General features: G+C 43.5%; 1 protein-coding gene across 1 annotated transcript in view; it reads right to left on the reverse strand.

Moving 5' to 3' along the window:
* LOC141110754 (excitatory amino acid transporter 2-like) overlaps positions 1-23,102 on the reverse strand; it is a 470,509-nt gene that overhangs the window by 248,803 nt on the left and 198,604 nt on the right. The window contains exon 2 of the mRNA XM_073602336.1: positions 14,464-14,636. Within this exon, the coding sequence (XP_073458437.1) occupies positions 14,464-14,593 (130 nt within the window). The 5' untranslated portion in view covers positions 14,594-14,636. The remainder of the gene's footprint in view (positions 1-14,463; positions 14,637-23,102) is intronic.

Raw genomic sequence — 23,102 nt, forward strand, 5'->3', positions numbered from 1 at the left:
TCCACGCCACAGGAATGGCAGACTGTGGCCTCCCACTTTGCCCAGCGGTGGGACTTTCCTAACTGTGGAGGGGCAATTGATGGGAAACACGTCCACATCGTCCCACCACCCAACTCAGGGTCATACTATTTCAACTATAAGGGGTTCAATAGTATAGTGATGTTGGCGGTGGTGTCGGCTAATTACGACTTCCTGTATGTGGACATGGGGAAGAATGGCCGGATGTCCGATGGTGGAGTCATCACCCAGACGGAGTTTTACAGGCGTCTCAAGAATGGCAGCTTTGACTTGCCAGCTCCAGAGGACAATGTTGAAGGACTCCCATTTGTGTTCGTTGCTGATGAAGCGTTTGCACTGGGGGACCACCTGATGCGGCCATTCCCAATGAGGACCCTCACCCCGGAACAGAGGGTTTTTAATTACCGGCTGGCCAGAGCCCGAAAAGTGGTGGAGAACACATTTGGAATCCTGGCCAGCCGGTTCCGCCTATTTCTGACACCCATCCATATGGCGGAGTATAAACTGAACCATATTATACTTGCGTGCTGTGTTCTCCATAACTTTTTAAGGAAACATTCGGCCAACTATGCTGGCTCAGTTGGGCCTGAGGCCGGAATGATACATCAAACCACACTGACGGCGCTTGAAAGCGGCCGTCCTGGCTTGCCCTCCCTGAGTGCCTGTGATGTCCGGTTACACTACCTGGAGTTCTTTGCGGGTAGGGGGGCTATCAATATGCCAGCAAATCTGTGAAGCCTTTTTATAATAAAACAAAAAAAAAATTCTTTGTGGACATTTACTGCTTATGTTTGTTTTAGCTGACCCTGACAGAAATGTTTTGAGTGCAGAAAATGGCGTGATAACCTTATACAAAGCACTGTTGGCTGTTATTTACTAAATGCAAAAACACATTTCACTACAAGTGCACTTGCAACTGCACTGAAACTGCACTTGTAGTGCAAAGAGGATTTGCCCTTAGGAAATAACCCCCATTTTTGCTGAAAACAGCAATGACATCACCACAAAAGTGTTGTAGCGTTGAGACAATAATCCACACATTCTTGATTAACAATCTTTTTAAGACCTGCACAATCACATGTGCATTTACCAAAGGTTTTTCAAACAAACCAACATGTTTGTTGTATAACAATTTTTGGGATAGCATTATCAAAACTCAAAATGTCCATTTTAGATAAAACAGGCCTGTGTAAAACCAACAAGAAAGACACAAATCTTGAACTTACAAACGTCACATTTGGTAGAATTTGAAGGCAATATCAGACATGAGTATTTAGGAACTGTGTTTGATATTGCGTTCAGATGGGGTGAAGTCACCCCAGGAAAAGCCAAATTTGGAAGATGCACACCAATTTAACAATGTCAACATGTGCGACCTGCCATCACGGGGGATCAAGGGACGTGTTTTGGGGGAGCAAGACCTTTCTCACCGCTACTTTATTATTGAGGAAGGGGTTGCACCCCCAAAACGCGTCCATTGATCTCGCGGGATGGCAGATAGCACATGTTGGCACACTGTGTGCATCCTCCAAATTTGGCTTTGGGAAAAATCACAAAAACAGTTAGCACATTGTAGCACACAAAAGAAGAAAGTGATTTGGAGGGGCTTTAAACTCGCCCCAAAACATCAATGATGTTTTTATTTTTTGGAATAACATCATTGATGTTTTTCTTGATGATTTCCAATTGTAAATTACACCCCATGATCTCCCCGATCAGGATCTGGGCACTTTCGGATGTGAAAGGATCTGGATCCACAACCTCATGATCACCTAAAAAGAGAGGAACCCCAAAATAAATTAGGTCTAAAAAAAATGCCGCCATCCATCTCTTATCTGAGCCTGTGGTCGCAGACACTCACCTGTTGTGGTGACTAGTTCCACCACGTCTTCTTCCTCCTGCACAGATTGTGTTGGGGGGATTTCTGCTTTGCCTATACTGCTTCGAAATGGAAGCCTATATTGTAACAAGATTAGGGGAGTTTGGCCTGACATTAGGGTTTGTCTTGTGTTGTGTCTTGCAGAGAAAATGGATGGCTTCAACGACCACAATTTCCTCCCCCTGTTCATTGACAAATACAGGGAGCTGCCCTGTCTGTGGCAGGTCAGACACCCCCACTATAACCATAAACAAAAGAGGCAGGCAAACTGCTGGAGTTGGTGACTCCGGTGGTCCCCACAGCAACCATCCCCTATTTAAAAGCCAAAATTGGTGGCCTGAGGAGCACTTATCTTAGGGAGCGCAAGAAGGTCACGGATTCCCAGAGATCCGGAGCTGCAGCAGATGACGTTTATGTCCCCAGGCTCTGGTACTATGAGAGACTGCGATTTCTGTCAGACCACACTGAAGTCAGGGAATCCCTCTCCACTCTTCCTTCCACTCTTCCTTCCACCCCAGCTGAGGCTTCCGATGTCCAACCTGGGCCTTCCAGCCAGGAAGAAGTGGAGGAGCCCAGCTGGAGTCAGGTATAGCATTCTTCTACAGATTTCTGGTCAATAAAGAAATTATGTTTAATAGATGTTATTATTGATCACTAATTGCTGATTGAAAGTGTTTTACATATCAATAGACAGTAGTGGGCACCCAAAAGTGGGACAAGAATGAAAACTGCTGGGCTCAGAAGGATAGTCTGTTATATTTGTTAACATTCAATTTGCAGCAGTCAGGAGGTGAAAATTGTGTGTGATTGATGAAAAAAATACTAAAACTATGTCCCTTTTTCATACACAGGAAGACCTCAGCCAGGAGGAGGTTGTGGAATGTGGCAGTCAGGAGGAGGCGGGGATTAGTGGCAGCCAGGAGGAGGCGGGGCTAAGTGTCAGCCAGGAGAAGCCAGGGACCAGTTGCAGCCTGACTGAGTCTCAGGTTCCTCCCCTCCGCCTACCATATAAAAAAGCCAGGAAGACGACTCCGAGTCCCGTGCAGGATTCAGCATTCAGGCTGATCCAGGAGGCTTCAGCGTCCCTATGAGCCTTACCCACTCCTGAAGAGGCCTTTGCCTGCATGGCTGCCACAAAACTGCAGGGCATGCAGGAGGGTCAACGCAGGCTCTGTGAGGACCTGCTTTATAAAGTCCTAACTAAGGGGGTGAGTGGGGAACTAACACCCAAGACCGACGTGGTTGACCATCCTCCTCCTCCTCCTGCTGCCACAACTCCACCACCACAGCCACCGCGTGGAAGGAAGCGTGGAAAGAAGACCTGAGAGTGATGACCCTGGGTTCAGTCTGGTCTGACAGAAGATGCAGTCTCTCGTATGACCACAGCCTGGGGACACAGATGTCATCTGCTGCTTTCCGGATCTTTGGGACTTCTGACCAGACTGCCCTCCCTTAGATAAGGACTCCTCAGGCCACCAATTTTGCTTAAAAATAGTTGATGTGTGCCCTGGGGGTCCAAGGCTTCACCCACTTCTGCAGTTTCTCCAGCGTTGCCTCCCTCTTTGTTTAGTTGTGACCCCTTAATAAAAATTTTTTTGGGAAATTAGACTCTCCTGTGTGTTTTCATCCAAAAAGGACAGTTTGTTGGTGACGATTCAGGTACATTTCTAACATAAAATGTGAAATTAACAAGAGACAACAACACCAAACAATCTCCTACAGATTAAATAGAACAACATATCAATGGTGTTGTGGGAACTTGTCACAAAAAACACACACAAACATTTTCGGGAGTACAAATCAAAATCCCAAAAAAAAATACCTTCAAAAAAATACAAACACAAAAAAATAATCTACATTAAAGCCAAAAAAAAAAATATGTTGTCTGATGTGAGAAATCAAAATATATTGAGGGAATCCAGATAAATAGTAACAAAATAAGTTTGTGAGAAGTGTGTGTGAATATGAGCAGCAAAACTACTATATTCTTGTCACATTATAAAGAAGAAGAGAGTGCGCTGTAATAAACCATTTTTAACATTGCAGCGTGACGAAAGTGCAGTATCCATTGCGAACGCTAAGTTTACCAGAACGAGCTGTTCCGTGCCGGAATTTCTTCTGAGCATGCGTGGCACTTTGAACAGGCGACACACGGTCGGAATTGACGCGATCGGATTTTGTTGTCGGAAAATTTTATCTCCTGCTCTCCAACTTTGTGTGTCGGAAAATCCGAGGGAAAATGTCCGATGGAGCCCACACACGGTCGGAATTTCCGACAACACGCTCCGATCGGACATTTTCCATCGGAAAATCCGACCGTGTGTACGGGGCATAAGGCTATTTGATGAGTGCATTCATAACAGGAGCACAGATAAGATCCCCAACACCATTATCGCTTTAATAAGAAGATAATAGGGAGTTTTTTCTGCAAGGCACTGGACACTTTCTGAGCACAAGTCACTTTGTTTGCCTTTGTTACTGAACTTGATGTGAAAATTATTATCTTTATTATTTTATATTATACCTATGTTGATATTTTTGCTGAGAGATATATATACCCTCCTTTTACTGTTCCTAGCCTGTTGTTAATAGCATTACTAGCATCTATTATATAGATCTACAGGGCATCAAACCTCTTTTAGATTTAACATCTGCAGTACGACTAGCAGGAGTCAAAACATCTAGATTTTTCACATTTTTTAATATATCAGCAAACACCATCACTAATTCTTGATGGTATGTATACTCTTTAGTGTTGCACTCTGCAGAGGGTGCAACACATTAGCACGAGTCACTTTAACCTTAATGTTTATTTTTATTTAGGCGCTACACACATTTATATATTGGTTTATCAGACCACACGCTTTATCGGCACACATTACCGTTAACCCTGAAGGCACAAATACCCTCTAGTGCTGTACCCTGCAGAGGGTGTAACACATTAGCACAAGTCACTTTAATATAGGCTTAGTTGCCATACATTTAAATATTTATCTATTGGGAATTCATCACCATTAATTGTTGAAGGCATTCATGCCCTTCAGTGTTATACTCTGCAGAGGGTCAAACACATTAGCACAAGTCATTTTAATTATAGGTGTTGCACATATTAATACACTTGTTTATTGAACAACTCTTTATTCGCTTTAAGCATTCTAATATTATATACATAAGTTTGATAAGTGAAACAGCGCCATACCTACACCTTCCAAAAAATTAATTTAGTTGTACACTACTCAGGCGGTAGTATTTTTGTAGTGGCAGCAGTCCTTTCTTTCAAGTTTTTATCTACATTGTACTTTACCTTACTTTTCCTTGCGCGGAGTCACATACAACCCTTTCAGCAGAGGAGACTGTGACATCCCGGGGACACCAGTACTGCAGCCTCTCATTGTCCGATCACTGATCCCTCCTCCCTGGATCACACTGCCTGTCCTCTCCGGTGTGTGCTCTGACCTCTCGGCTCTCTCCGTCTCTCCGCAGTTCTTTAGCCGGTAACCGATAGCCCCTCGGCGATCCCCTCAGTGATCGGTTACCCGGCTAGAAAACTGCGGAGAGAGCGGAGAGGACGGAGAGGACACTGGAGAGGACAGGCTTTATCCGGATTCTTTACCCTGATTTGGGACCTGTGTATTTGACTATTTGTTAGTTCAGTGGTCAATTAATAGAGGTGAGCAAAGTGAGTGCTTTGGAGGTGGAGGGTCTGTCACCATTATTTCATGAATTGTGCCTGTCACGTGGAAGTCTCTTGGTGTTTGCTGGGATCCTTAGTCCTCTTCATCTTTCTTTTGGACTTTTATTGGACTGTTTTTTTTATTAATTGTTTATGCGCTGCACCATATATTAGCATTACCAACAACAAGGTGGTAACAGCACAGCAAAGCAGCAATCTTGACTGCAGCACAGGAAAATAGTCCTTTCTCTGTCCCTCCTCCACTGGAACCTTTCTCTGCGTTAACACACTGTCCCTGACCTATCCACTTCCCAAATGCGCACAAACCGAAGGGGGACAGTGCTATTTATTACCACTGCCCACACTAAAGATGGATGCTGAGGTCATCCAGGGCAGCACTGGATCCAACTGGACGCTGCTGTCACCTGTGGAGGCCTCAGAGGAACATGAGTTCCTATATTTCCTTAATTCTCTCTGCATGGTTGTTACCAAACAGCGCCATCTGTGCAGAGAGTCTGAACTGCACCTGCATACCCCCCCCCCCCACACCTTTTGACAGATGCTGTCCTTGGCATTGGCAAACAAGGCACATAAAGAACAGCAGTGACAACAAATATGCTTACACAATATATAATTAGCAGTCAACAGATGCCCTTGGTTGGAAAGAATAGGATGGTGGCCCCAGAATTGTCAAGCTCAATTTTAGAGTTCTCATCCATGGGAGGTCGTTCTGATGCCTCAAGTGCATGGGGGTCATCATGTGTAAGCATAACATCTGCACCTGGCCTGGCAGTTGCATCCCTAGGGGTGTTCAAGGATGTATCCGGACACTGAAGCTCCTCGCACCACTCTGCAGCTTGGTCCTTGAGAAGAACAGGGAAGACTTTGTCTTTGTGGCTGCTGAAGTCCAGACTTCTATGGGGGAAAATACTATTACACTGAAACTTCCAGTATAGGAGAGATGTCTGTAGTGCCATTATGTCTCTGGTCAATGGAAGGCCTGAGAGAGCAATCTCCACTTAGCAGACAGGACCTCAATAGATTTTGATGGAGACTTTTCCTGTCGGCTGTGAGGGCCCTCAGAAAATACTTCATAAATAGGGGATGGTGTTTCCCTACTCGGCACGGGGTGGTCTCCCATTGGGGCTCCAATTTGCTTCCCCTTTCAAATTTTGGGTTTTCACCAACACCTGGTCCCCCCGGTCACAGTGGGAGCAGATCCAGAGCAGCCTCCTCAGCCAAGTCTTGGTGCCATCCAAGGAGTAGCAGTTGAGCTTTCCTCAACTGTTCCCATTGATCTTGTACTCACTCATTGGGTGTGCGGAAGATAGTATGCTCTGAAGTGGGTGGCTTCTGGTGTCTTGATTAAGAGAGAAGCTTTTTTGTGGCTATGGTGATATATGGGGTTCGCCCATCAGTGGTTATATGTTTCCGCATGGATGAGTGTACCCGTATCACATATCTGAGAGATAGATAATTTCATAGGGCAGAAGATAGATAGCCCATATCTTTAGTAAGACAGTATTTACTAGCGTACCTTCTCTTTTTCTGTTCATCTAATTTTTATATGTGGCCGAAAGATGGGAGGAGAGACAGATATACCCCCATCTCTTGATACCAGGTGGTGTTGGTGAGTTAATTTACATATCCTCTAATACAGCCTGGAACCTTTATATTGAATATAGGAAGACATTATAACCCTAATATTGTCTATACTTATATACTCAAGAGAAGTTTTCACCGTTTAAACTTGGTAGATGTTATTATTACCACATAGAGATAGAACGTTGATTTTTATATATAATGGCATTGACCTCACCCTCATTAACACTGGGTGGTCTAGAACTAGAACTCCAATGATTAACTTTTTAGTACATACACCCATATGCAGTTCCAACCATAATGCTTCAGCCTCATCACACTCTCCATCAACTAGGTCACTTCTCACATAGAGACAGACACCACCACCTTTCCGTTTTACTCTATCTCTCCAAAAGAGAGCATAGCCAGGAATATTAATAGCCGGGTCATGTGAAGAATGAAGCCAAGATTCAGCAATACCAATTAAATCATAGTCCCCTTTGCCCAAAGCTTCCATTAACCTATTTTGCTTGGCAGACTTCTGGCATTGGTGAACAAACACTTTATTTCATTGTCACATTTTGCACAAGTATTTTGCACATTTTTTTATTACAAATAGGACCATTTCCAATGTTTGTTTGTAACATGGGAACCTGGCCACCTGCCATAGCCCACCCCTCATCTTCCCCCATTCCACCCACCATTGGGGACTGACCCCTATCTGACCTGTCTGCCCTATTATAATCAAATTCACTCTCCCTACTCAATTCATATTTCCTTCCCATAAACCTCTCCTCCAGCACTGCAGACCCCCTTCCATTTAGGTGGAAACCATCTTTAGCATAAAGATTGTACCCCAATTAAAAGTCAGCCCAGTGCTCTAGAAACCCAAATCCTTCTTGCTAACAAGCATTTGGTTCTCTAAGCTCCCCCTTTTCTTTCCTATGTTGCGCATAGCAAGGGTAATATTTAGAAGAATATCATCTTGAAGGTCCTTCCCTTCAACTTGCAGCCTAGTTCTTTAAATTGATTCTTAAGGAGCCTCCACCTTCCATGTATTTCAAAATTGGTTCCAACATGGATCAAGACAGTTGGATCAAGACAGTTGGGTCATGCCCAGCCCCTCCCAGGAATTTATCAACCAGGTCCACCGCATGCTGAACCCTTACACCAGGGAGACATCAAAAGATTTGGGTAAGGCGATCCTGGCAACAAATTATTCTATTATTATGGTTGCAGAAGGGCTTCTGACTGTGGCACAGGTGAACAGCCCCTACTATATCCCTCCTTCATTGGAACCTTTCCCTGAACTAACACACAGTCACTGATCAGCAGGTTCCTGTCCCTGACCTAGCAACATCACAAATGCACACCAGCCAAAGGGGGACAGTGCTATGTAGGCACCTGCCAACATGTGTGCCATCAAGTAAAAGATTTATGAAATCTGTGAAAGTGGAGGGCAGTTCTGGGGCACAGGAAAATTAATTAGGAGCACTGAAAAAGGAGGAAGTGAAGAGAGAGGAGTAGTGTCTTGTGGTAAAGGTAAAGAGCATTGTCTGGTAGCAAAGGAGAAGTGTGAAGTCTGGTGGCAGAGAAAATAAGTCGTGTCTGCTGGCAGTGGAAAATAGCTATGTCTAGTGGAAGAGCTTCCTCTCAAGCTTTCCTTCAGTCTGTTGGAGTAGGAGTAGAGCAAAGTCTTTATGGCAGAGGAGAGGAATGGTGTCTGGTGGTTAAGGAGGGGTTTGGTGACAGAGAGGAAAAGAGAAGTGGTGTCTGGTAGCAAAGAAAGGGGATGATGAAAGAGAAAAAGAGAAGAGTGTGCTGATAGAGAGTCAGAGGGGAGTCTGGTGGCAAAAGCGTAGAGTAAAGCCTTGTGACAAAGGAGAGGATCGGTATCTGATGGAAGAGGAGTGGGGGTTGGTGACATGGAAAAGGTATGGTGTCTGCTGGCAGAGGAGAAGAGTGGTGTCTGGGGTCAAGAAAGAAGAATATTGTCTGGTGGCAGAGAAGCATAATAGTGTCTGGTGGAAGAAAAGTAAAATGGTGTATAGTGGCGGAGGAGAAGAGTTGTGTATGGTGGCAGAGCAGCAGGTCTCTGGTAGAGGAGAAAAGAGGTGTATGTTGACAGACTGACATGTGGAGTGGTGTATGGTGGATAGATTGCTGAAATAAATTAAAAAATTAAAGTGGTTCTAAAGGCTAAAGGTTTTTTTTTACCCTAATTTATTTTCTCATTAAAGTTCCAGCCGTTTCTGTGTTTATTAAAAGTCAGCAGCTACAAAAAGTGTAGCTGCTGACTTTTAATAAACACACACTCACCTATTCACGATCCAGCAATGTGGCCGCCCGAAGCCTTGGTTCTCTCCCCCACGTCGACATCACTAGTGTGCTTTTGGCTTTACAGCTGGGTGTGCACTGCACATGCGTGAGTCGCGCTGCGCATCCTGAATGGCCGGGCAATCTTCTGGGACCTGTGACGTGTCCCAGAAGACTGCAGGGAGGGAGGGGGAGAGGACAACTTCCGCTCGAGTCACCTAGGTGGCCTGAGCAGAAGTGAAAGCTGGGTACTAGGTACCCACTCCCCCCAAAAAAAAATTACATGGCATGTCAGGGGATCAGGAGTCCTTAAAGCGGAAGTTCAACTTTTGGGTGGAACTCCACTTTAAGGTAGAAAACCTTTTAGCTGCAGTGGCCTCCCTCAGCTCCCTCCCATACTTACCTGAGCCCAATCTCAGTCCAGTGCTGTGCATGAGAGCAGTGCCACTGATCTCTCTCTCCATCCTCACTAGAATGTATGAGAGCAGCAAGAGGCACTGGCTCTCGGTTTTGTCAATCAAATCCAGTTATAAGGGAGCAGAGCCGAGCCGCACTATGTGTGTCAATAGACATACACAGTGCAGCTCAGGATCAAGCCAGCACAATTACCCCTCTAGCAAGCAGCTTGATAGGCGGGTACTCGAAGGGGCAAGGACCCAGAAGCACCAGCAGGGGACCCAAGAAGAGGAGGGTCAGGGCAGCCCTGTGCAAAACTATTGTTTAACCACTTGCTGATCAGCCACCTTCATTATACTGCGGCAGGTCAGCTCGTTCCCACAAATCGCCGTAGGTGTACGTCAGCACCTTTAAGGGTGATAGCAGGTGCTGCATGGCGAAGGCCCCGATGCACGTGGCTGGCGGCCCCTATATCCGCCAGCCACCTGCAATCGCAGGCACAAGATTAGGAACAGCGATATGTCTTCTCCTCTAGTCAGTCCCATCCCCCACTGTTAGAAACACACATGAGGGAACACATTTAACCCCTTTTTCATCCCCTAGTGTTAACCCCTTCCCTGCTAGTGACATTTACACAGTAATCAGTGCATTTTTATAGCACTGATCGCTGTATAAATGTCAATGTTCCCAAAAAAGTATCAAAACTGTCAGATCTGCCTGCCGCAATGTTGCAGTCCCGCTAAAAAAAAATCGCATGTTGCTGCCATTACTAGTAAAAAAAAAAAAAAAATGCTATAAATCTATCCCTTATTTTGTAGGCACTATAAGTTTTGTGCAAACCAATCAATATATCCTTATTGCAATTTTTTTTTACCAAAAATATGTAGAAGAATATATATTGGCCTAAACTGATGAATAAATTCATTTTTTTAAATTTTTTGAGTGGACATTTATTATAACAAAAAGTATTGTTTTATTATAATTATATATTATAATTTATTATAGCAAAAAATATTGTTTTTTTTTTCAAAATTGTCGGTCTTTTTTTATTTAATATTTCATATTGTTATACTCAAATCATGATTTGTTTTTACTTCATTGGGTTGTGGAATGACATTCAGTTGTTTTTAGGTATGCATATGTGTTTATCCCATATAGATCATTTTAAGTTAGGGATTGTGTATGCTAGTGTTGGGACTTTTTGCCTACTATTGGTCCATTGCCTGTGGAATTAATAAGTACAGAGCGAGCAGTTACATAGTTACATAGTTACATAAGGTTGAAAAAGCTATAGTTATGGTAAGGTTGAAAAAAGACAAAAAAAAGTCCATCAAGTCAAATCTGCGTGTGTGCTCTTTTATGTCAATATTACATTGTATATCCCTGTATGTTGTGGTTGTTTAAGTGCCTATCTAATTTAGTTTTTGAAATGATCTATGCTCCCTGCTGAAACCACAGCTTGTGGAAGAGAATTCCACATTCTTACCGCTCTTACTGTAAGGAACCCTCTACGCTGTTTCCGGTTAAATCGCTTTTCCTCTAATTTTAGTGAATGGCCGCAAGTCTTTTTAAATGCCCTATCATGGAAAAGTTTTATCCCTATTGTGGGCTCACCAGTATGGTATTTGTACATTGAAATCATATCCCCTCTCAAGCGTCTCTTCTCCAGAGAGAATAAGTTCAGTGCTTGTAATCTCTCCTCATAACTAAGATCCTCCAGTCCCTTTACTAGCTTTGTTGCCCTTCTATGTACTTTCTCCATTTCCAGCACATCCTTCCTGAGGACTGGAGCCCAGAACCGGACGGCATACTCCATGTATGGCCGGACCAGAGTCTTGTAGAGTGGGAGAATTATCGTTTTATCTCTGGATTTAATTCCCTTTTTATCTACACTGCGGATCTACACTGCGGACATATCCCTCGCTAGTCTTGTTACTCAGAGTGCCCTACATCCAGAAACCCATTCCTTCACCACAGCAGTGGTAAGAATATGTCCCGACCTAGGGGGGTACTTCTAAGTCCTCCACCACCTCTGATGCTTGATAACCCAAGTAAATCCTAGATGCACTTTTTTAATTATTATTTATTTATAAATGGAAAAAAACTGTTCAAACCTGCCTGGCCCTATGTGAAAAAGTAACTGCCCCCTCCCATGCTGAATCATGAATGAACTGTGATTACCACAATTTTTTGGAAAGCTGAGTTAAATTTCACTTGCCACACCCAGGCCTGATGACTGCTGTTGGATCAAGAAATCACATAAATAAAAGCTGTCTGACAAAGTGAAACACGCTAACAGATCACCAAAATAGCCACACATCATGCCACAATCTAAAAAAATTCAAGAACAGATTAGAAAAACCCAGGCCTGATTACTGCTGTTGGATCAAGAAATCACATAGATAGAAGCTGTCTGACAAAGTGAAGCACGCTAACAGATCACCCAAAAAGCCACACATCATGCCACAATCTAAAAAAAATTCAAGAACAGATTAGAAACAAAGTAATGTACATGTATTGGTCTAGGAAGGGTTTCAAAACCATTTATAAGGCTTTGGAAGTCCAGTGAACCATGGGAGAGCCATTATCCACAAATGGAGATAACTTGGAACAGTGGTGAATCTTCCCAGGAGTGTCCAGCCGACAAAAATTACACCAAGAGCATGATGACAAGTCATCCAGGAGAACATCTAAAGAACTGCAGGCCTCCAATGCCTAAGGTAAGATTAGTATTCATTATTCAACAATAAGAAAGAGACTGGGCAAAAATGGCATCCGTGGGAGAGTTCCAAGGCCAAAGCCACTGCTGACCAAAAAGAACACAAAGGCTCATCTCACATTTACCAAAAAACATCTTGCTTATCCCCATGACTTTTAGGCAAATATTCTGTGGACTGATGAGACAAAAATGTTACTTTTTGGAAGGTGTGCGTCCCATTACATCTGGCATAAAACTAATACAGCATTTCATAACAAGAACATCATACCAATAGTCACACATGGTGGTGGTAGCGTGAGGGTTTGGGGCTGCTTTGCAGCTTCAGGACCTGGATGACTTACCATAATTGATGAAACCATGAATTCTGAGCTCTACCAGAAAATCCTAAAGGAGAATGTCTGGCCATCACTTTGTGACCTCAAGCTCAAGTGCACTTGGGTTATGCAGCAGGACAATGATTCGAAACACAACAGCAAGTCCACCTCCAAATGATTCAAACAAAGCAAAATTAGGGTTTTGGAGTGGCCTACTCAAAGCCCGGACTTAAATCCAATTGAGATGCTGTATCATGATCTTACACAGGCCATTCATACTGAAAAACCCTCCAATGTGGCTGAATTAAAACAGTTCTGCAATGAAGAGTGGGATAAAATTGCTCCACGGCAATGGTTAGTCAAACCTTTGTAGATGTGGGTGAAGATGCGTTCCCAATCCTCAGTTGTCAGGTCTAGGGAAAAATCACTTTCCCACTGTTGGTTAGCTTTATTCAGTTTAGGGTCACAAGAGAAGAACAAAAGTGTGTAGAGGTCAGAGATTAGGTGTCTTTGGGGTCCAGTCCTGGTGCATAGTGCTTTGAATGGGGAGCGTTCCCTGAGCTGTGCACTTCTGAAACATGCAATGTGCATGTAGCATGCTGCTCAACCCTGCTCTCTGTACGTAGCACACTGCACACTTCTCAACCCTTCACCCTATGCATAGCATACTCCTGAACTCTGCACCCTGTGTGTGACGCACGTCCTGGTTTTTAACAATGCCCCTTTAAGACCCTTCCACTGTTAGTACAGTTTGGCAAAAATCATTATTTGCAGCATGTGCAAATAATGGTGAAACCCCCTATATATATTAATAATAAAATTTTAAATATGCACAGCAATTGTTTTAAATGTACATCATTTTTATATGAACATCATTTATGTCATTGTATATGTACATCATTTTAATATGATTATATATATGGGGGTTTTACCACTATTTGCACATTGCAGCTCTGCAATATTTCCTAACTTTTGCAGAGAGGGTGACACATTACTACTATATTTCAATACATTGGTTGATTTGCACTGGATATTCATTTATAGGTTTTACCATTGCACTTATAAGTCAACTTGTAGAATTGTATAAAGGAAGTGTAGGGTTGGGCTTAATTTTTGGGCTTTTTATTGGTATAAAGAGGTCAGGACATGCTGATCACCATTGTAAAGGAGGGCACACCAACCCCCATTGTGCAGATGCACACTGACACTGACAAACTACCTTAATCCCATAGTCACAGACCATAAAGAAACATCCACGTGCTGGTCATGCCCACTTTATGGTCACGCCCACAGGTGTGCGATAGTGGGTGATAGGAGGGAGCACCCTCCCTTTTACCTCAAACACCACCATAGCACCCCCAAAAAATGTATCTGGAGCTGCCCCTGTTCTTCATCGGGAAATGGATGGCAGATGATAGAGTGCCGCACAGACAACTGCAGGGAACTGAATCATGCAAAAAAAAAAAAAAAATCTAATAAAATACTGTTATCATTGCTCTATGTAAACGATTGAAAGTATGAACATCTACCGTAAATCAAAAACAAAACACTGCAGTTAATCATGTACCTCCTATAGTTAGGATTAGGAGAAGATGTCTTCTAAACCAGCTACAGTACTTTGTCCAACATGGTTTGGGAAATTCTTCTAGGCTCATATGATGTCCATCAGAAATGGGAACTTCAATGTGATTAGTCATCCTAGATATGTTGGTGAGTCAATGGCCAAAGTCAGGATACAACCTGAAAAAGAAGGACAGTTATTTTACTTTAGTGTAACATTCGTGTTAATTTAAGAAATCAAAGTATTTTTTTATAGAATATGCTCCTATGCCCCTAAGCCCAGATTGTGGATTTTAAGGGTCTATTCACACTGTTGCATTGAGGTAACATGCACTTTACAGCAACACACTTCAGTGCACATTACATTCATCGTTTTCAATGGTATCCCAATGCAGGGAATGCACATGTGCTAATATTTGTTTATTTTATGTATGCTTCTTGCAAAAAAGGTGCATGTTCAATGTTATAGACAATGTTATAGACATTTTGGCGCATTCATTATAATGGCCTGCCTTAACACAATAGCCTGCCTGCCTTAACACAATACACATAAAAATGTCCGTAAATAAACATAGGAACAACATACAATTGCTAATATAAATTTTGAGCACACAAAATAAATAATCAGCACTACAGGATTTGCACATAATCTAAATTTGCCCCAATTCAACTCTGACATATGCATAGAAATTCCCGAAGAAGTACACGTAGGAGGTGATTTACTAAGAATCAGTACATACATTAGTTGGTGCATTGGAAAAGTCATTAATCGAACGTGCGAACCGGCGCACATTGAAGCGCAAATAGTGATAATAAATACCTGCATATGTAAACTACAACTGGCGCTAGGGTAACTGCGGTTTTCTCATTGATAATAGCGCACGCCCAATACAATTGATTAATTAACCCTTTTGATGCTAATCTCATTCCTATCACTTCTAATATATCTTTGAAATGTGTTTTTTTCTTTTTTTACCCAAATCTTTCAATACATTACAAAGAACAGAGAAGTGTTTCTAAACCCTATAAATTAATATTTTCAGATCTTGATCTTTAAAGGTGACCATACACTGCAATCAGTTAGATCTTAAATAAAATAGATTTAGTGCAAGAGTCTGTTTGATTTCCTATAATTTGAATTAATTGTTCAAGTGCGTCTTCCTATTACCCATTTTGCCTAAATATCGAGTTGTACAGAGATTGGCCAATCAGATTGCATAGTGCATGACCATCTTAAGTGCAAAAATTTTGAATGTAGATGTGCCATGACCCACTTGTATTTTCCTAACAATATTTCTTGGGCATTATGCAAGGCACATGAAAAACCACCTTTTTTCAAGACATGCTATAGTTATCAGGGATCTTCAAACTACAGCTCTCCAGCTGTTGCCGAACTACACATCCCATGAGGCATTGTAAAACTCTGACATTCACAGACATGACTAGGCATGATGGGAATTGTGGTGGAGGGCCGTAGTTTGAAGACCGATGTGATAGACCATTATTTTTTTTTTATTTTTTTTATTTTTTGCCACATCAGCGAGATATTATTCCGGAAGTAATCTTTCAATTAATTAAAATTCAAATTCTTACCATCATTTCATCACATCATGGTGGCAATTATGGTCTGCGTATTAACAAAACAGGGGTAATCCAATCGGTATTTGTTTTACATATTTCCAATTAAGTCCCTCCCGAGACGCCCCACCCCCTCCCCTCCCCCAATCCCAAGACCATACCCCACCTGTTTCCTCCCCTCTCCCCCTCCAGACTCCTCTTATCTACTTCCATTTCTGCTTCCCTATTCTCTTTCACTCCACGAAGCGACGACCAGGTCTCTAGGCCTAGGTAGTCCATATCTCCGCGGCTCTTAGGGATTCCTTAAATTCTACCCATGCTCTCCATTTTGTTTTAAAGGCCACCATTTTCATCCCTTCACTAAACCTTAAGTATTCTAAGCTATAGATCTCATTAATTTTGTTAAACCAGTCCCTCATCATGGGTCTTTCTTTCTTTTGCCAGTACTTAGGTATGAGGCTTTTGGCCGCATCGGTAAGATGTGGTAAGAACGTTCTCAGATAGGTTTTAGTGGGCATTTCACTCATATGTAAAAATAAAGAGGAATTTCCATTTTATGGGAATATACACCTTTTTAGATATATCTATATACACATTTTTTATATATATTTTTTATATATATTTCTATAAATATGTTTTTACTGTAACATATAGTTTTCTAAGAAGATTGCTATGCTTGAGATTTATGTTTGTAAACATGGGGGAACATGTGTGTCGTGACTATTATAGTCTACATTTAAAGTTCCCCTCGATGATTTTAATAGTTTGTGCATCTACATCATTCCTATGCCCCAATGATTTTATTGGCTCTGGTTGTTAAACAATCCATCGGATCGGTGCCCAACGATCCTGGTAAATATAGAGAATCATATGAGTGGCTAGTGGAATGAGGAAGTGTTTCCGATTGGTGCCTGCTCACAATACCACGCCTTGATATTCTCGGGTGGAAAGGACCTTTCGATTCTCGCGCTGTTGCGCCTGCGCGACGAGTGGCGTTCCTTGCCGTATGCACTGCTCTGAAAAATGAGAGGTTATGTCGGACGGGTGACGTCACTGCGCAGACACGCGGTGACGCACCCGTCCATAAACAGCCAGGTAATTAAGATGAATAGATTGAGCTCCGCGTCATCACGCCGTGACGCGCGGACGCGGGGATCACATGTCCCCACCGTCCAATTGCAATTGGTTATACATGAGATCCAAACCGGGGCTTGGTTTGGATCTGGAACTCATCTTGGGATAGGCCAGATAGGGAGTCAGCTGATTAGGAACACCATCACATGACACAAACCCGGAAGTCACGCCGCACAGGTGTCCCCGATGCAAATTTGAACACTTTTTAATAAATAGCGCAGCAGATGAGAGGTTAGCTGTACCCCAGTTGATGTCTTTTCAGATGAAACGCGTCGGGTGTAGGACGCTACCTTAAACCATCTGTCTACTGCGCTAAATACATCTTTTTATGGTTTTATGAATCTTGCTTTTATCTGGAACTTTTTGCTGGAACTTTTTATACAATAAATCTCCTGATAAACCGGAATTTACACTATGTGGAGCCTTCTTTTCTCCTGTTTTCCCTGTCTCTGACTGTTTGAGACCCAAATAAGTGCTGGAGGACGAATCGGGAGACTGTTCACGATTGGAGTTCTTCTCAAGACCATTCGATTGCGGACCAGGAACAGCTATAACCCTACCGTGCTACATGGTTCAAGCTCGTATGACTCACCGCTGTATGGCTTGTGAGTCCACCACGTCCGGTAAGGGCATTTTATGTTACTCTTGCACCTGGCTGATCAGTGGAGGAGCCCATCAATAACAAATGTTTATCATGAGATATATGTCTATGCTCCAAGAGGTCTCCGTCTAATTAACCACTTACCCCTACCCCTACATGCCTGTGTTTTATTTTGAGGGTTTGGGTTGAACCCATGTGTTGCACATTTGTTTTATATTGTTCTATCACAGAGGACATGATAATAGTGGTTTTCTTTTGAATACTAGATTTCTCACTGGTTCATTGTTCTTTTACATGAGGTCTTATACAACCTAACTTTTTGATACACTTTGTTTGCCACTCAGCACACTCCAATGCTGCTGACTGACACATCATAGTGCTACACTTTTCTTGTTCATATCTATTGTCACAATTAGTCTAATTGGTGGTGTTGGCTGCTTATCGTTTCATTACACTTTTGTTTCACATTTATTTTCATTTCTGGTTGGCGCAGCAGTTTCCTCTTTATTTTTACTTTTGTGCTATTTTTGACACTACTGCTGCAGCCTTCCTTCTTTTCAGGGTCCATGTCATTCAAAGATATGGACGTATTTGAATATCGCACTAGTCGCACCTTTAATATAGAGGGTGTTTTTTCAATTTTAAACACAGATTCTGAAATGGGAGGCCTTTTCCTAAGGCTAAAAAACCTAATGGTTTCAGAAATCCATTTAGAATGGGATATTGCATTTTTAGAACAGTACTCTAAAGACCGGATGGTCCCAAGAGGGCTAAGATGGACTATCCATCCACAGCAAGGAGATACGGATACTGAAACGTGGTTTCATTACTTTAATGAGGCAGGGATCTCATTGCTGGGTTTCCTCATGGATAGGAAATGAGCAAGGAGAAGTGTACTAGACAAGGAGATTAAAGAAATCAGGGATAAATTACTTCCATATAAATCTACAGCAGAATTCATTAATTTATCTACAAATTTAAAGAACCATCTAGAAAAAGAGGAACGGGAACAAAAAATTAAAAAACAAAAAAAATATAGTAGGGATACGAATGACTACAAAACAGGAAATGTATTCAACTGGCAAAACAAGGAACAGACTGTTGGGCCTACAGAACAAAATGGGATGGAGGTGACAACCTCATCCAATACAAGGTCCTTAGAAGCACCTGTGGCCCTCCCCCCATTTAAAGGGGAAGATCACAGGGCCCAATATCCACCTGACCCCCGCACACCTAAGTATCAGTATAGGAGTCCAGCCCCCCAACATAGGGGTAGAGGTAAAAGGGGTAGGGGCAGGAGTAGGAGGAATGATGATCGTGCCTCATACTACGAACAGGGTCCCCGTGACCCCTCGGCACAAGGGGGACAGAGGGGCTATGATGACTATCATCACTATGAACCATACCCCCAAAGAACACCCCTTCGGACCTATAACAGGTTCTCCCCTCTAAGAGAGGAACAAAATAAGAATTATAATTCTCAATACTCCTATAGAACCAGGGATAATGACTACCCAGAAAGGTCTCCGTACAATTACAATCAAAGGTTTCCTAGGGCTCCAAGGCTGGAGGGTTTTCACAAGCAGAACGGAAACCCCCCACACTATGGAGAACAAAACGGGGCACCAGAGGGGGGAGGCGTGCCCGTAAAAAGAAAGCGGGTATAGAAAACAAGGGCATCTTTAATCTGAGTAAAGCAACCTTTTCAGAAGCTGAAAGGATTGTTCTAGATAAAGGTTTAAAGTTCGCCCCCCCTAAAAAACTGAATAAGTTTTCTGCTTTTATTGACGTACAGAAATACGTGCGTAAATTAAACATCCAAAGATATATCATGTCAAACTCGAGTAGACCCCTTTGTTCACAGATTACTACTCACACTGTGCATTCAGGATTGAGCAACCCGTCATTATTCAACCCTCCAGTCCCTATAGCACCTCCAATTAAGGTATTCAGGGACCTTGTTTTGAAGGACCTCGAAGATCTTCCCCCCAAAAGGATATACAATGATCCAAAGTTTAAAATAGGATTAAAGTCCCTATGTGAAAGAAAAAATCTCATCATCCGTTCCGCGGATAAGGGAGGAGGAGTGGTCATTCTTGACAAAAGTGACTACCACAGTGAGATGACTAGGATCCTTAGTAGGGATGAGCCGAACACCCCCCGGTTCGGTTCGCACCAGAACCCGCGAACGGACCGAAAGTTCGCACGAACGTTAGAACCCCATTGACGTCTATGGGACTCGAACGTTCGAAATCAAAAGTGCTCATTTTAAAGGCTAATTTGCATGGTATTGTCCTAAAAAGGGTTTGGGGACCCGGGTCCTACCCCAGGGGACATGTATCAATGCAAAAAAAACTTTTAAAAACGGCCGTTTTTTCGGGAGCAGTGATTTTAATGATGCTTAAAGTAAAAAAAAAAAAAGTGAAATATTCCTTTAAATATCGTACCTGGGGGGTGAATATAGTATGCCTGTAAAGTGACGCGTGTTTCTCATGTTTAGAACAGTCCCTGCACCAAATGTCATTTTTAAAGGAAAAAATCTCATTTAAAACTGCTTGCGGGTTTAATGTAATGTCGGGTCATGGCAATATGGATGAAAATCAGTGAGACAAACGGCATGGGTACCCCCCAGTCCATTACCAGGCCCTTTGGGTCTTGTATGGATATTAAGGGGAACCCCGCACCCAAATTAAAATAAGGAAAGGTGTTGGGCCACCAGGCCCTATATACTCTGAACAGCAGTATACAGGCGGTGCAAACAAGACAGGGACTGTAGGTTTGTTGTTAAGTAGAATCTGTTTGTAATTTTGAACATTTTTAACGTGTTTAGCTCCAGCCAAAAAATCTTTTCTAAGCTTTTTGGAAAACATAGGGAAGGGTTATCACCCCTGTGACATTTGTTTTGCTGTCTTTCCTCCTCTTCAGAAGATTTCACCTCACTTTTTTGTCCCAATGAAAAATGTTTTTTGAAAATTTGGGTTTTTTTGTGGAACAAGGATTGGAAAGCATCAGTGGAAAGGAGAAATTGTTTTCCCATATTAACTCTTACAGGAGAGAATTTCCCTTCCTAGGGGTAGATTTCATCTCACTTCCTGTTGTCTCCTTCCGTTTGCAAGTAGGAGTCGTTTGTAAGTTAGATGTTTGAAAGTAGGGTCCTGCCCTATATACTCAGCAGAAATTTGGGCCTTAGGTGTTGCTGTGGCCACAACACTGTAAGCCCTCACAGGGCCCTGCTGTGAAATATTAGATCAAGAATTGTAATTACATGCCCCTGTTGAACAGGAGCTGAAAAATTAGGCCTTAGGCACTGGTGCTGGTGCCACAACACTGCAACCCCTCACAGACACTCTAGTTGGAACGCAGGAACGAGCCCTGCTGCAAAGTATTGCTTCAAAAATTGTAATTACATGCCCCTGTTAGACAGGGGCAGAAAAATTGGGCCTTAGGCACTGGTGCTGGTGCCACAACACTGCAACCCCTCACAGACACTCTAGTTGGAACGCAGGAACGAGCCCTGCTGCAAAGTATTGCTTCAAAAATTGTAATTACACGCCCCTGTTAGACAGGGGCAGAAAAATTGGGCCTTAGGCACTGGTGCTGGTGCCACAACACTGCAACCCCTCACAGACACTCTAGTTGGAATGCAGGAACGAGCCCTGCTGCAAAGTATTACATCAAAAATTGTAATTACACGCCCCTGTTAAACAGGGGCTGAAAAATTGTGCCTTAGGCACTGGTGGTGGCGCCCAAAACCAAAAATGTTCTTACAAGCTATCAGCGTGATGATTGAGGAGGAAGAGGATAATTACTCAGGGATAGTCACTCAGCATCAGCATAGGCAGTCTTTGAAGGGATCTGAGATTTCAAAAAAAATTATTCGGTTACATCAGCATCAGGTGCTTGGTAGCTGGTGGTGATCCAAGACTCATTCATTTTTATGAAGGTCAGCCGATCGACCGAGTCGGTGGACAGACGCACCCTGTGATCGGTTACCACGCCTCCAGCAGCACTGAATGTGCGTTCCGAAAGAACGCTGGATGCAGGACAGGCCAGTAGCTCAATTGCATACTGTGCAAGCTCTGGCCAGTGATCCATCCTCAAGACCCAGTAACCCAGAGGATTTTCGGTGGGAAAGGTGTCCAAGTCTGATCTTGCCCCTAGGTATTCCTGCACCATGTAAAACAGACGCTGGCGATGGTTGCTGGAACCGATCATACCTTGGGGCTGCGGACCAAAAAATTGTCTGAACGCATCGGTCAGACGGCCACCTTCTCCACCGCTCCTTCTTTGACTGACCGAAGCCTCAGCAACACGTTGTCCAGAAACAGGTGTTTGTAACCTCCCAGTCTCTGGGAACGCGTTGCACAGACCTTTCTGCAAGGCCTCCCGAAGATGTTTCATCCTCTGCTCCCTCTGCGATGGCAAGATAAGGTCCGCAACCTTACCCTTGTAACGTGGATCAAGGAGGGTTGCCAGCCAGTATTGGTCCTTCTCCTTGATACCACGAATACGAGGATCCTTACGCAGGCTTTGCAGGATCAGGGAGGCCATGCAGCGTAGGTTTGCTGAGGCATTCGGTCCGGAGTCCTCTGGGTCACTAAGGACAACAACGTCCGCAGCCACCTCCTCCCAGCCACGTACAAGTCCATGTGTTCCTTGGGACTGATCCCTTAAAGACTGCTGCTGATGCTGAGTGCCAGGCTCCACCTCCATACTGACACAATCTTCCTCCTCCTCCTCCTCCTCGTCCTCTTCCTGTGTGATCGGCGGGCACGCAGGAACACTGTCTGGATAAAGGGGGCCTTGAGAGCTAAGGAAGTCCTCCTCTTCCTGCCTCTGTTCTGCCTCAAGTGCCCTGTCCATTATTCCACGCAGCGTGTGCTCCAACAGGTGGACAAGGGGGACAGTGTCACTGATGCATGCACTGTCACTGCTCACCATCCTCGTGGCCTCCTCGAATGGTGACAGGACAGTGCATGCATCCCTGATCATGGCCCACTGGCGTGGGGAAAAAAAACCAAGCTCCCCTGACCCTGTCCTGGTGCCATAGTCGCACAGGTACTCATTGATGGCCCTCTGCTGCGTGTGCAGCCGCTGCAGCATGGCCAACGTTGAGTTCCACCTGGTGGGCATGTCACAGATTAGGCGGTTCTTGGGCAGGTTAAACTCCTTTTGGAGGTCCGTCAGCCGAGCACTGGCATTATATGACCGACGGAAATGCACACAGACTTTCCTGGCCTGCCTCAGGACATCCTGTAAGCCCGGGTACCTGCCCAAGAACCGCTGCACCACCAAGTTAAGGACGTGAGCCAAACAGGGCACATGGGTCATTT

The sequence above is a fragment of the Aquarana catesbeiana genome, linkage group LG10 (assembly GCF_042186555.1).
Source record: "Aquarana catesbeiana isolate 2022-GZ linkage group LG10, ASM4218655v1, whole genome shotgun sequence".
In the NCBI taxonomy this organism is placed as follows: domain Eukaryota; kingdom Metazoa; phylum Chordata; class Amphibia; order Anura; family Ranidae; genus Aquarana; species Aquarana catesbeiana.